The sequence below is a fragment of the Neocloeon triangulifer genome, unplaced genomic scaffold (assembly GCF_031216515.1).
Source record: "Neocloeon triangulifer isolate White Clay Creek 2 clone unplaced genomic scaffold, ASM3121651v1 ptg000014l, whole genome shotgun sequence".
Taxonomy (NCBI): domain Eukaryota; kingdom Metazoa; phylum Arthropoda; class Insecta; order Ephemeroptera; family Baetidae; genus Neocloeon; species Neocloeon triangulifer.
In genome coordinates this window covers 23,503,673-23,516,326 of record NW_026775556.1, presented here as the reverse complement: position 1 = coordinate 23,516,326, position 12,654 = coordinate 23,503,673, and the positions used below count along the sequence as shown (strand labels likewise).

General features: G+C 40.9%; 1 protein-coding gene across 10 annotated transcripts in view; it reads left to right on the top strand.

Moving 5' to 3' along the window:
- The window catches only part of LOC132199616 (RNA binding protein fox-1 homolog 1-like), a 39,365-nt gene that overhangs the window by 8,078 nt on the left and 18,633 nt on the right, over positions 1-12,654 (top strand). For 8 of the 10 annotated variants that reach the window (XM_059624471.1, XM_059624467.1, XM_059624472.1 and 5 more), the window contains exons 2-4: positions 9,881-10,117; positions 11,425-11,487; positions 11,804-12,109. In XM_059624471.1, coding sequence (XP_059480454.1) covers positions 9,884-10,117; positions 11,425-11,487; positions 11,804-12,109 — 603 coding nt within the window. In that variant the 5' untranslated portion in view covers positions 9,881-9,883. Of the gene's footprint in view, positions 1-7,435; positions 7,828-9,880; positions 10,118-11,424; positions 11,488-11,803; positions 12,110-12,654 lie in introns of those variants that run through there. The other 2 variants (XM_059624468.1, XM_059624469.1) reach the window with 2 other exon arrangements.

Genomic DNA, 12,654 nt, shown 5'->3' with positions numbered 1-12,654 from the left:
CGGTAAATTTTTTTCATTATTGTTCTATGATTATTAAAAATAAGTTCAAGGGTTTTTGGTATTTTTGTTTTATTAATAATAATAATATAAAATTTTTAAATGTAGATTGAAAATCCCCTGAAATGCAAATAATTTAAAAGAAATTACAGCTTTCTAGAGTTTTCTGCACCTCATTTATTATGCAATAGAAAAATAAAATACTATTTAAGTTGGAAACGTTAATTTTAGGTTCCCATTTACTTCCTCTTTACTGTTTTTATTGTACAAAATTTATATTAATATGAAAGACTTGATTTTCTAGTTTTGAATTTAATAAACTTTTAAATTTGAGAAGATTTAATATTCAAACTTTTCCGTTATTATTTGAGGGTCAACTAGTTTTCAAATATAAAAATTCCTCAGATGCTTAGATTCCTCTCTTCTGAGGGTCTCTAGCACGTCATCGCATTCATATTTCAGTTTTTCCTAGACAATGCATTCCGCCTCGGCTGTTTATTCCGCCGCATATTTATTATCATTGTGGCGCGCGTGATAAATCGACGCGAATTGCGCGTTGTTGGCGCAAAACCCCCGAATTTTTCTCCTCGTCGTGTCCGCGCCCAAACATTTCCTATTTATCACCGCGCGAATTTTTTACCCGCAAAAAAAGCAGAAAACACTTTCGTTTTTCCAGTCGGCGGCTCGGCTGCGGCCATTTTTAAACTGGCCGGCTTTTTCGGACGAGTTCACTTGATTTAGCTCGCGGACGGCTGATAAAGTCGCCTTTTTGCGCGCTCACTCGAACGTACATTCCCCCGCCGTGCAATTAACCGATCCGTGCAAAAAACACATACACACCGTGTCGGAGGAAAAATATACATGTGCGGAAAAATGTGTGAGCAAAGCGCGCCGGTGTAACCGACCGGCCGACACGTCCGCGACGTGGAAAAAATTTCAACCTATTTGCGCCGTAAATGGGCAAAAGGAAACAGAGACTCACGCCATAGCTCATTTCTAAACACACATGCACGCTTGCCACAATTTAATCAGTCTTTGCTCTGCGAATGGCAGCGACTGCGCCTCTGTTGTAATCGATTCTGCAAATTCAATCTTACGGCAGAGCGTAACACATTGTTTGTGTTTGTATTTTATAACTAGTTCCGCATTGTTCAAGTAAATTGAAATGGGTTGAGAAGATTGAATTACATTTTCATTATAAAATAAATGGTGACATGAATTTAAAATCGGCTTTTCCTCGATGGGTATTGCGAGTTGTTTATTTTTTAAGAAAAAACAATATCCTGCTCTACATATTTCGGTTGCGGGCTGCAGCCATAATTCATGAGGTGTGAAATCATTTTGTACAAGAAATAATCTTTAAAAAATATTTTTCTTTCAAATCAAATCTTTCACATTCAAAGTTAACTTTTAAAAGAAAACCATTTTCAACACAAAATTTGACGATTGAATTCAAATTTTTATAACCAATTCATTTTTATAATAATATTAGCGATAATATTGGAAATTTTGAGCGTACCTTTCTCGGCGGTGGTCGAGAGAATACTAAATTAAAATTAAATTCAAATCACCTTAAATCAACCCTCGATCGTGAAATTCTACCAGAAAATAAATGGTTGTTTATATAATGCGTTGAAAAAGTCTTGTTGTTTTGGCCCAAAGAGAATTTTGCTCTTCAAAAGAGAAAATATTATTGAAAATCTTTCAATTTCTTTATGTTTATAGAAATATCATAAAATGAAGTATATTTTTTATTCACGATATTTTATATCACTTGCAACTTCAATTTTATGAAGCTTATTTTCCACTAAAAAGTTTAAAAATTCAATTGTAAATTAGTTTTGGGACATTGAATTCCTTGCATTTTTTTTCTACAAAAGAATCATTCAACTTAAATTTCAACCGTTTCAACTTGTTTTGCATTTTGGAATGCAAAACACATGTAAATTATTCCATTTTTATTTCAACATCTCGCTCTGTCTCTCTCGTTGTTGCAAATTAAATTCACAAATGTGTTTCATCCAATTTGCATTCTGTGTGTGCCATAGAGCATCTGCAGCAGCACTTTGAATTCCGCGCCACTCACTGTAGCTAATGCAAAACGCACGAGCGGAAAAAGCAGCGAATTCCGCCGCGCCGAGAGAGCCAACGCATTTGTGCCTTCCGCAATAAAACTGTATTTTTTTCCACATCCAGCTGCGCTGCAGCCAAAGCCGAAAACAAATTTGACTGATTTATGCGCGACGGCCGGCGAGTTCAGAGGAAAAAATAATATAATAAAATGACACAGGCACTCATCCACCGGATAAATTCGCAGAAAAAAGTGTCGGAAAATGGAATCGGCGCGATAACAATAATTCACCGGGGTGGATATGGAAGTGTCGGAAGCAGGCCGGTCCGCGTGTTTATTTTCCCATGCTGTGTTTGCCGACGGAATGCAGGCACATGGCTGCCGGGGGTCGCCGCAGACTTTCATTGATTCTTCTTCTCTCCGCTCCTTGATTCGGCTGCAGCCCGTGTAGCACGGCAAAGACCCCCGTCGGTGGACACATCCGCAGTCGAGCTGCAAATTTCCGCATCACACGTGCTGCTAGGGGCCCCTGATTGATTTGTCATTCGCGCCGCGTGTTGCTCCTCAATATTCACACCTCGCCGGCCGCCGCCATTTCACTTAGAATGCGGACGAGCTCATCTGTTGACCTTTTTTTTAATATCGGCTCCAGTGGTTCGCCGCAGAATCGAATTTATTTGCCCACTGCTGAAGTAAAATCTCTAGCAAAATGGAATCGAGGGCTAATAAAATTTTTCTTCCCTCCTAAAGTCGTTTGCTCGAAACGTCGGAAGATGATTATCGAGTTCTGCTCATTATTCAGCCTGGGGAGGTATTCGAGATTCGTTGGCTCTGTCGAATGTAATTACTTCTCTCTCCACACAGACGATTTTAATAAATTCTCTGGGTTTATTCAAACCTCAATTTGGAATCTTTTGAAAGATTTGCTGAAAATTGCCTTTAATGAGAATTTTATCTTTTTGAAGTTAGAATATCCAAAATTTATTGGAATGAAACTTACAATTTGAGAAAGTTTCATTAAAATCTCTGCTTATAAATTGTTCGAAAAATTTCAAAAAAAATTGCGTTGATCTCTTCCTTTACATAACATCACAATTTTCTGGTACTTCATTCTGCGAGTTATGCAACCGTTGCGGCACCAATGCCAAGAAGTTGCATAACTCAAAATTAATCAGTCACGTGTTGGTTTATCAGGCCTGTTAAATTTTGGAGCATCTCATTAATTAATCAAACCCGATCATGTAATTTTGGATCTAAACAATTATGAGATCCAAAATGTACCGATTTAAATCAGTTGCGCAGTCACATGCACGTCCCAGAGATAGATCGATCACACTGCCAAGATTCGCCGAACTCGCGTCACTCGTTGCCACATTAAACATTTTAATCGGCTAACAAGAGCCGCAACACTCGTGCTGCAGCCGGCGGAATTTTATTTAGAGTCCGTTCGTTAATCCAGAGCACGAGAGGCTTCTTTTATTTCCGCCTGCGTAAATATTATGTGTGTTTCAACCTGTAACCATAACAGACCGGCGGGAATCACACACACATGGCACATTCTCTAGCTGCTGCCGTGTGTGTCTGTTTATTGGGGTGTATAAATAAAAGACCGCAACACGGGGTCGATTTTTGTCATTTTTAAGTGCTGCTCAAACAAGGTTGATCCACCGCGTGAGGGCTCAGTCAAGACCAAGTAGTAGTGACGTCACTCGCGCGCGACGACCCTCCACTGATATTCGCTTTTATAGATTATTATTATAAACGCGGCCGAAGAGTGAAGAGGGCGATTTGAATCGATTATCAAGTTTGGAGTTGACCGAGGTAATATTATCCTGTGCACGGCGGACTATTCAAACAACTCGAGGGTTGAATCTGGGCAAACTTAAGGGTAGCAAGAAGTTTCTCCGTAATTTGGTTAAAGGTAACACACATAATAGATGCACATAAATTTTATTTAAACAATTTTATATAAAAAACTTTCATAATTATATATAAAATTTTAACAGAACTTTTGATTTTGTTCTAAAAAAAAATAGCGTCATTTATTAGAATTGAATTTTAAATTAAAACCTGAATTTGTATTAATATCTGCAAAATTGATTCGCAGGCAAATTTTTGAGTTTCCGGCCAATTTTGGCATTCGAATAGCCCTTCTGCGTTGGCCAACTTTTCCATTAACGGCGATTCGGAAATGACTGGTGGTGGCATTCCATCCCATCAGTCGATGAAATGGCCCTAAAAACACAAGGCTCGGCCATCAATTTTCATATCGGCGTCACGGAAAAAGCCCCAAGCGCGAATTTCGCACGTACACGCTCGGTTTACGCGCGGCAGGGGCGTCAGGGGGTGCGCATTATTAATGTTTGTTCGCAGCAAACAAAATCGTCCAGTTGCAAAGGGTCGACTCGATTAGCGGCCGTAATGGACAGGCTAATCGACGGCGAGCGGAAAAGAGCGCCCGATTTTGGAAAATCGAATTTGCACACCGGTGGTGGTGCAGGCAGGGATGCTTTCGCTTTCGACCAGGCGGCGGCGGCGGCTGCTGCTGCTCCACTCTCTTTATCACAGCTGCAATTACCATTGCGGAGCGGGGGCTGCACTGCAGCATTTCCAGGAGCTCGCTCGGCACAGCAGCTCCTTTACGTCGAAAGTGGCCGTAAATTTGCCACCCCGTGCGCGAAATTTCTTCAGTCTGCCTCTGATAATTAATTCAATTTGTACCGAAATAAATTTAAGCATTAGCGCCGGCAGCTGGAAATTTGCGGTTTTATTCTGCCTCGGAACGCTCGTTAGCTTCCATAGGCCCTGTTTTTATTCCGACCACTTTCGCTTATAATTCGCCTCTCGCTTAATTAATTTTATTTCTGCTAATTCTTTGTAGTTTTTCGTGCAGATCGTCGCTGTCGATAGGAGGAAATAACTAAAAAGTGACTCATTCTACCCAAAAGTTAAACAATTGGACCTTTCTCTGCCTTTTTTTCAGACGACCCGCATTCGAGCAACTAATTAAATTTTTATTACTCACTTGATAGTTCGCTGAGCCAGTTGTTTGTAAGAACAGTTTACACGGCCAATTTAAATCGTTTAAGAATTAAATGTTGAATTTTTGTTGTTTACTTTTGAGTTGAATGTTTGGAGGCAATATTTTATTACCAGGCTTAGAAGCAAAGCTTTTGTTTTAAATTGAGATCAAGATAAATTGGCACAAGTTTGTTGATTGCGGTTCGGATTTAAGCAAGTAAATTCGACGAAAAGAAAAACAAGATAATTAGAGAAGCAAATGAAGTAAATGTAAAAGCATTTTAACATAAAAAAAAACTACGTCAATTAGAAAGAAACATTCGCCCCTGCCCTGTAAGTTGTAACATCAAAGTCAAATAACTTTGTAATGAGTTGTCTGTGAAATTTCCTGACGTCTTTTTAAAAAATAAAAGCAGCAGTTTTTAGTTAAAAAGCGCTTAAAATTCGTGAAAGCAATTTTATTTTTAGCAAAAGAGTAGCGAAAATTGTAAATTTATATATCTTTGCACTTTTATTTTCGTACTTTTTCATCGCGGCTCATGGACTTTTACTTGCATATTTTTCACCCTATACTGTACGATTAACATATTTCCAGTTTCGCCCGTTTTAACAGATCCTTTTTGAAGCGAACAAGCACGATGATAATATTATACAAATTTTGGACCGCCTCCAACATAGTCGAAATTTATTTGAAGGATCGCAGCGTCGACTGCTTTTTGGACCGACGCGGCCTTTGAGCTGCTCGTCGTAAAATTCCCTTCTGAAATTTACAAGCAAATTAAACTGATATAAGGTTGCTTTTAAAACGGCAACAATAGATATAGAGATGTGCGTGACGTTTTTGTGACTTTTTCTGCGACACAGAGAGACGAATGGCGCGACAGCTGAGGGAAGAAAAAAAGTATATAAAAAAAATCGTGCGTCACGCGTTTTAATTCGGAATTTTTAATAAGGCATCACCAAACGAAAAGCACACCCTGCACGCCGAGTCAGTTGGAAAATTAACGCGCAGAGACAATCATCAGCGAGATAGATAGATATAGTAGAGCTGCGGGGGCCACTCCCTTTGAGCCCGCGTGCGGATATACGTAGTAAATAAGCTCGCACGACGAGAGTTAAAGCACTGGCGGCGCCGGTGGCTTTTAATCGAAATTATCCCCGAAAACACATGCAAGCAAGAGTGAGAGAGCGCAAAAGGGAGGTGGATGGATGGATGTGCGTGTTACACTACGCGACTGCAGGTTTCAAATCCCCGCGAATCTGACTACGCTGGAACTAATTCATTTTAATCCGGAAGCGTCAAACTTAATGCAGCAGCTAGACCAAACACGAATCCGTCTCTTTCTATGAAGGATAAAGTAGTGTTAATTTTAAATCAGTGTGGAAGAAACAATAATTTTAAAAAATTATTCACATTCAATCAGAAGTTTTGAGAAGAAGATACTAAAAACAATGTTACAAAAAAATTAGACAAGTTTCAAGTAATTAAAATTACTGTTGTTTATTTGTAAAAATATTAATAGATTATATAATTATTTATTATTATTTTTATTGTTTATTGTAAAATTTTTTATTTATAATTATTTGAAACTTCTCAAATTTTTGTGTTAAATAGTTTTTAGTTTTTGACACCAAAATTTCAATTCGAAGTTGATACGTTCCATAAATAGGGGTGGAATGTTTTGATGCACATTTCAATTTAAATGTCTTGAGATGTAACAATTGCTTGGCCGCATTTTTAGTTAATTTTACTTTTAGGTATTTTTTTTGGATTTGATAATATTGAGCTTTAATCATGGCTAATTCATGAATTTCCATTAAAATTGGATGTTACGTTTTCAAAACTTTTGTCGATTTCATGACAAATAACAAATATCAACTAAATCAAAAGCTTTACATTTTAATTAAACGGTTTAAATCAAATGAAAAGATTTGAGACGAATTTTTTTTAATTTTCATATTTTTATGAATTAAAATTTTCTTAGCTGGATCAATTTCGCTAGTAACCATGCGTTTGCAGCCGTAACACATGCAAATGTTTACGGAGCGTCATTAAAAAAGCGACGGCCGAAAGAATCGATATTTCGGTCGGGTGGTGGAAAAAAGGAGCCGAATGTTCAGGAGGTTGCAAGCGAGTGAGCGAGCGAGGCAGGAGTGACGTTGTGGTGCAGAGGCCGCAGAGGGTAGCATGCAGTGTTATTTGGGGAGGGCATTACCCACCTCGCCCGCCGCTCGCTGCTCGCTCAGCAGCTCGGCTCGCCCGCCGAGCAGCAATCTCTCCCTCTCACATGCGCGTCCTACGGCGCAGGATCTATCCCCAGCAAGCAGGCAGGCAGGCTGGCTATCCCGCCCGTGTGTAGAGTGGAGGAGCATAATAAAAGAGTGTATGTAGCAGCGGCGGCAGCAGAATGGCGTTGTTGGGGATCTTTTTCGACACCGAGCCGCAGCAGCACTGAGCCAGCACCAGCAGCCAGTGCCAGAGATGCTCTTGCCGCAGTTGCGTGCCCACTGCCGTGTCCTCTGATCCAACATTTGCATCTCGAGAGAGACTTACAGTGTGTTCGTTCGTTCGTTCGTTGGTTGGTGTTGCTTGATTTTCCGCCGCAGCGAAAATCGATCGGCGGCTCTCGCGGCCCCGAGGAGAGAGTCCAGTGTCTTCGTCGTCCAGGTCCCCAACGGCAGCCAAACTGTGGGGCGCGGGGAACTTCTTTTTGCCACCTCATGGAGTCTACTACCCTGTGAGTAAAAGAGTTGAAAGGGCCATGCGCTGCAAGAGGAAGCGGCCAATTTAAAACTTTATTGAGCGCCACAGATGACGATGACGCACTCGTTCTTCTTCTTCTTCTTCACTCGACTACTTTATTTAATCAAAATTTGTTGAGCTCGTCCGGGGGTTGTGTCTCTTTTTTTTCCTTAAAAAATCAATACTTTGTGTTTAATTCGCGTCAGCACCTCGGAGGAAGCATCTCTCTTTCTTTGTGCCGACGCTTCTTCTACTACCCTCTCGCGCGGCGTGCGTGTTTTTATTTATACAATGGTGGTGCGGTGGTGCCGCTCCTCTTCTCTCTCTGCACTCGCGATGGATGCTGCTGTCCGTTTCTCTCTTTTATATATTCTCGATTTCCCCCGACGGACCGAACGAACGGCTGTGCGAGTCGCACTCGAAGCAAGCAAGAATGGAGCTAAAACAGCTCAAAGTTATATTTATACGCCCGGCGTGCAGCATCAGCAAAAGCGCTCGTCGTCGTCGCCGAGTAGATAATGAGGCAGAGGCTTTGGCCCCGTATTGCCCAGGCTCGAATTGCTCGCTTTTGTTCTAATTGTCGGCGGCGCGGCTCGTCTCGTCGATGTAAAATTTGTCCGCCGGCCAGTTTAATGTGCGTGTGCGCCGCGAATAACGGCCTTGTCTCGAATTAAACGCGAAATTGGACAGGGGCTGCGGCTTCGCGCGCCAACCCAGAGAAATAAACGCGTCACTCTCAAGAAAAAGGTCCTCGAACGCACATGTTCGTCGTCCTTTTTTTATTTGTGTGTTTTTTGTTTGCCTCTAATCCCGAACATGTGAGACGCATCTGCCTACGTCCTTCTTGTTTTGAATGGACCGCGAGAACGAGAAAAAGAGAGCTTCACATTCACAATACACCCCGCGAGGCGAAACGAAGAGCGCACAAAAAAAGTTCCTCTGGAATTTTCCTCCACCATCTTTTCCGCGCCCCACAAAGGCGCGAAACTCCATCTTTAACGGTTGTTTCATCTGCCCAACTATGAATCATAAAATCCAAACTTTCTGATGACAATTTTACGGAGAAAACTTTAATAATAATGAAATTTTTGCTCCTTTATCAAAGTTTTTAACGCGTTCGTGTGATTAGGAAATAAAATCAAGCACTAAAAGTTTAAAGAGCCTTCCAACTTTTTTCATTAAATAAGCAATTTCATATTTTTTTTAAATAGCGGCCATTAATAAAAAAATCCATTGCTGAGGCAAATTATTCAACAATTTTAACCGTCCCCGACGGTCACGAGATAAAGTCTAGCACTTTAAATGAAGGTTTAAAAGGCCTTTAAACGTCGCGGGAGATGATTTATAATGATATCATGCGAGCGGGTCGTGCGATTCGCAATTAATCGATAACAACGCAGCCTCATCTCTCTCTCTTACTCTCTCACTCGGCTGACGAAGCGAGCGGACAAGCTTCCGGTCCTAAAGCGAGGAGGCAGCAAAGTTTGTTGGTCGGCAGTGCGCTTTTTGTTGCCATCGCGGGTCACGGAATGTTATACCAGCTTGATAAAGAGAGCGGCCGACTTGATTCGTGTCAAAAGTTATCTCCGCCGAAGAAAGCCATTCATTTTAACGAGATATCATAAAACTTTTATCAAAAACCGCATGCACGCATATATTACTCACAAATCCGCCAAAATCGGCGCTGCCTGCGCGTTTAAATGCCTATACCTGCAAGGGGAGGCCTGGGGGTGGCTTGCTTGGCTGATAGAGCGTCACGGAAATGGAAACGCAAACAAAACCAAAATTCCAAATCGATGCAGAGCGAGCGCGGCGTGGCTGGTAAACGAGCGATTTCACGTCTGGAAATACACACTCGCTATTCAAATGCATCACGGAAGAAGATAAAAAAAATTTTGATTACATTTGCGTCGTGGCGCCGGCAGGTATTGATCCCGCAGACCCGATATATGCGAGAGCGAAAAGATTTGAAAACTTTTTTTTCTTCGCAAACTTTACTTGTAGATTAATTTTTATCATGACTGATTTCTTTCTTTGTCTGATTGCAGCACATGGTGCAGACAAACATGAGTACGGCCCCATATGCCACTGCCCAGTTCCAACAGAACGGAGAGGCCCCTGGCCCTCCGGCGGCCATCAAAGTGGACACCGCCGTGGCCAGCAAGGACCCAAGTACAACGCCCACAGGCGTAGCCGGTGGCCAACCTACCTCAGGCCAGGTCACAGGACCCACCTACTCACCGCCGCTGCTCACAGCGAATGGAGTTGTTGAGCAACAGACAATGGTAAATATTTTTAAAGTTACAAAATTACTGTTTTTTTCCTTCAAAATATAAGTTAGCCCATTTTTGATAAGTTTTTTTTCAACTTAACTATAGGGAAATGTTTTTACTTTCGAAATTTTTTATATGCCTATTTTTATTTGAAACTCGTGTTAAGAATTTTCAAAGTTTCAATATTATTTTTTTAAATAAAGTTCGTCCATTTTTTTTTAAATTGGTTTTCATATAAAATTATCCAAAAATAATTTTATTTTTGATCAATTTTCTGCTAAGTCTATTTTTTGATTTGAAACTCATTTTAATTTGGTGCCCAGTTGAATTTCCCCTTCTCTTTTGCTTTACAATTGTTTGGGAATAAAAAGATCAGCCAGAGCCAATTCTAGATTTTCTCTTTCTGTGTGCCAAGAGAAATAAAAGCCCCCAGCAGAATAGTGTACAGAATTTTTGAGAATTTGAGCAAACAACTTGAGCTTACTCTTCTAGAATGTTGCCCGCGGCCTTGTCCAGCAGGAAATTGTCTTGTACACAATTTTCATGAGACCCTCAGAATACCCCTCCAGCAATAGGGTTTTAGTCTCTGTTGTAAAAACACCAAACCTTTGTGTGCAATGAGGTGTAAAAATTCAATTTACTGACAGGCACGAATTTCTCCCTGAAGTGTTTTCTACAAAAATATTTTTCCAGAGGAATCAGTTTCAAGAAATATAGTTTTTTTCTTCAAGTTTGGTTTAGCCGTTGGCAAATTTATCTCTTAAAATTAAATTATAAATCTGAACTCATTTCACCCCTAATTGTCATTCAAGTATGTTCCAAGTGCGGGATAATAATTGGCTCTACATTCTCCACTCTTGCCAGCAAAGTAATTTATTTCAAGGTTATACGAGAACTTTGCAATCAGCGAAAGTTGAGCTAGAGTGCGTTGTTAAAACTTTCCGACTATCTTTTAATAATACTCCGAGTGATCAATTGAATCGAATTAGGCCGTTGTTCCGCTCGGCCGGTTGGAGTTTTTCCAAAAGCGACCAACGCTCCGCGGTGGCTGTTGAAATAATTGGCGCCGCCTCTCGGATAATACCCGGGCCTTGTTATTGTATTAATGCATATTTATTTCGGCCGACTGTGTACACGGCTCATCGGCCGCGCGTTGAATGCATTCCAAATTTTTGATCCACTCGTCTCTCTGATGCCCCAAGTGGTCCGCGACGACAAAGGGAATGTTAATTTCAGTGCCAGTTTAATGAGTTTGGCGCGCGGATCAGATTATCAGTGGCGCGAAAAAATGCTCATTTGTCTTCTTGTTTTATTTTCAGGCGCCCAGCACTCTTCACGAGCTTCCATCAGGTGGTGTCAACTTCCAACAAATAAGCTTAGAGGTAAAAGTCCATTTAATATTGGTCACTCCGTCAACGGTATCGTATTCGTGATTAATTTTTTCCTTCACTTTTGGCCTTCAAATTATTAAATGTAATTCTAGAGATGATAAATTTTTACATAAAAAACCGCAAACTTTGGCAGATAAAGATGAAATTACAGGCGGAAATGGTTTCAAGTTTATACAGTCATCTCTGAGTATTCCCATCGCATGTGTTTAAAAAACAAAGCGGCCTAAAAATACCAAGTTCACTGGAAGTGATCTCATTAGAAGGGTGATGTCAGAATTTCACTAACTGCTTTTACCACTTGTTCCAGAAGCAAATGACTGAGACAGAATCGGAGAGCAGCGCTCAAGTGACAGTCCAATCTTCAGGAAACCCCCTGCAGGTCAATCCGGCCACAGTGGCAACTGGTCTCACAGTACCTGGTGGAGTCCTTTCTCCCGGCGCAGCTGTTTCCACGCCCGGTGCTCCTCCGACGACGGCCGTGGCCACTCTGGCCGTGGCGGCCGCCGCCGCCGCCGGTGCCATCCCCGACCCAAACAAGGGACAACCCAAAAGGCTGCACGTCTCCAATATTCCCTTCCGGTTTAGAGATCCTGATCTTAGGGCCATGTTTGGGGTGAGTTTTATATTATTTTGAATAATTTTTTTTCCAAATAAAATAGAAAACCACGTAACAAAATTCCAAAATTATTATTATAATATATATTTTTCATTTTTCAAGGATCAATGAAAGTCATTCAACAGCTCATTTAAAAATAACCTCTTTTTCTCTGATGAAAGATTTCAAGTTCCGTCTCAATCTACCACAGCCTTAAAAAATTGTTATTTTAATTTCCGAGCTGTCATTCGAGTTTGCATTCAAGGCAGCCAGTGATAATTTGTCCATCTTGCCTGAAGTATGTTGTTCCCTCTTGATAAATTAACGTTCGGCATTGACATTTAACCTCTGGCCAAGCCGATTATGTGGTTTTCCTCGGCTCTAGTTGAATATTTTATTGTTTTACTTGTTGCCCGGTCAACCGGCGGCGCGTTTGCTCTGCTGATGATCACAATGCAGTGGAGAATCCTCTTTCTCTATTCAACTTCACGAGCCTGAGCAAATATTGAATGACAGTCTGAATTAATTCACGTTTGCGCCGTGAATCAATATTATCACATTAA